The 2,080-nt window shown below is 46.2% G+C and overlaps 1 protein-coding gene across 2 annotated transcripts in view; it reads left to right on the forward strand.

Moving 5' to 3' along the window:
• RAB19 (RAB19, member RAS oncogene family) overlaps positions 1 to 2,080 on the forward strand; it is a 14,536-nt gene that overhangs the window by 10,119 nt on the left and 2,337 nt on the right. For both annotated transcript variants that reach the window (XM_037728273.1, XM_037728274.1), the window contains exon 3: positions 788 to 971. In XM_037728273.1, coding sequence (XP_037584201.1) covers positions 788 to 971 — 184 coding nt within the window. The remainder of the gene's footprint in view (positions 1 to 787; positions 972 to 2,080) is intronic.

Raw genomic sequence — 2,080 nt, forward strand, 5'->3', positions numbered from 1 at the left:
AAAAAAAAAAAAAAAAAAAAAAAAAAATTGTGAAAAAAATCTCATAATATTTTAAGAAAGTTTAGGAATTTGTGTTGGGCCACATTCAAGGCTGTCATGTGCCAAATGTGTCACGCAAGCTGCGGGTTGTACAAGTTTGTCTTAGATGGTCATTCCCAAACCAAGGAGGATAGCCAAGTCATCCAGGGAGCAACTGAAAGAATAGATTTGGCCGGGCGTGGTGGTTCATGTCTGTAATCCCAGCACTTTGGGAGGCCGAGGCACGCGAATCACTTGGGGTCAGGAGTTCAATACCAGCCTGACCAACATGGAGAAACCTCACCTCTACTAAAAATACAAAATTAGCTGAGCATGGTGGCTCATGCCTGTAATCCCAGCTACTCAGTAGGGTGAGGCAGGAGAATCACTTGAATCCAGGAGGCGGAGGTTGTGGTGAACTGAGATCTCGCCATTGCACTCTAACCGGGGCAACAAGAGCAAAACTCCAACTCAAAAAAAAAAAAGAGGGCTGGGCACAGTGTCTCATGCCTATAATCCCAGCACTTTGGGAGGCTGAGGCAGGCAGATCACCTGAGGTTCGGAGTTCAAGACCAGCCTGACCAATATGGTGAAACCCTGTCTCTAAAAAAAAAAAAGAATAGATTCCTGGGTCCCACTGCAGATCTACTGGGTCTAAGTATTTAGAAGTGAGAGCCAGGAAACTGTGTTTTTAAGATAATGTAGGTGAAGGAGTTCCTATTACCTGTGGGGTCCCCTGATTTGGACTTTCATTCCTGCCCTTCTCCAGTTGCAGGTGTGGGACACAGCTGGCCAGGAGCGCTTCCGCACCATCACCCAAAGCTATTACCGCAGTGCCCATGCAGCCATCATCGCCTATGACCTCACCCGCTGGTCCACGTTTGAGTCCATCCCTCACTGGATTCATGAGATAGAGAAATATGGAGCTGCAAATTTGGTCATTATGCTGATCGGTATGGCATTTTTGAAGTTTTAAACTTTTGTTTACTCTCCCCTGAGGATGCTCAGCTCTCTGCGTGTTTCTAAGGGCAGTGGAAAATGAAATCCTAAAAGTGCAAGTTATGGATGGAGCCTCAGAAAGCGCCTTTAGGCTGGATGCCACCACACCCAGCTCATTTTTTTGAATTTTTTGTAAAGATGGGGTTTTGCCATGTTGCTCAGCCTTGACTTGAACTTCTGTGCTCAAGTGATCTTCCTGCCTGGTCCTCCCAAAGTGCTGGGATTACAGGCATGAGCCACTGTGCCTGGCCCCTTATTTTAATTTTTGACAATCTCTACTGCAGAGTGAACAAGTGAGCTTGGTTTGTTTTCTTTTTTTTTTTTTTTTTTGAGACAGAGTCTCACTCCGTCACCCAGGCTGGAGTGCAGTGGCGTGATCTCGGCTCACTGCAACCTCCACCTCCCAGGTTCAAGCGATTCTCCTGCCTCAGCCTCCCGTTGGTCCATGCATGCTATGGAATACTACTCAGCAATAAAGGCTACTAGTGATATGCAGAAAACAAACTACCGATTTATACAACAGCTTGGATGGATCTCAAAGGAATTATGCTGAGTGAAAAAAGCCAATCTCAAAAGATTACATATATGAATCCATTTATATAATATTCTGGAACTAGAATAGATTGCTGGTTAGCAGGGGCTGAGGACCGGGGTGGTGAGAGTCAGAAGGAATAGCATGAAAGAGAGCTTTGTTGGTATGGAGGTGTTCAGTGCTTAGACTATGATGGTGATTATAGGAATCTACGCATGTGATCAAATTGTGTATAATTATAAACATACACACAAATAAGTACCTGGGACATTTAATAATTTCATGATGGCCGGGCGCGGTGGCTCAAGCCTGTAATCCCAGCACTTTGGGAGGCCGAGGCGGGTGGATCACGAGGTCAAGAGATCGAGACCAACCTGGTCAACATGGTGAAACCCCGTCTCTACTAAAACTACAAAACATTAGCTGGGCATGGTGGTGCGTGCCTGTAATCCCAGCTACTCAGGAGGCTGAGGCAGGAGAATTGCCTGAACCCAGGAGGTGGAGGTTGCGGTGAGCCGAGATCGCGCCATT

Source organism: Cebus imitator, unplaced genomic scaffold, assembly GCF_001604975.1.
Source record: "Cebus imitator isolate Cc_AM_T3 unplaced genomic scaffold, Cebus_imitator-1.0 Scaffold260, whole genome shotgun sequence".
Classification (NCBI taxonomy): domain Eukaryota; kingdom Metazoa; phylum Chordata; class Mammalia; order Primates; family Cebidae; genus Cebus; species Cebus imitator.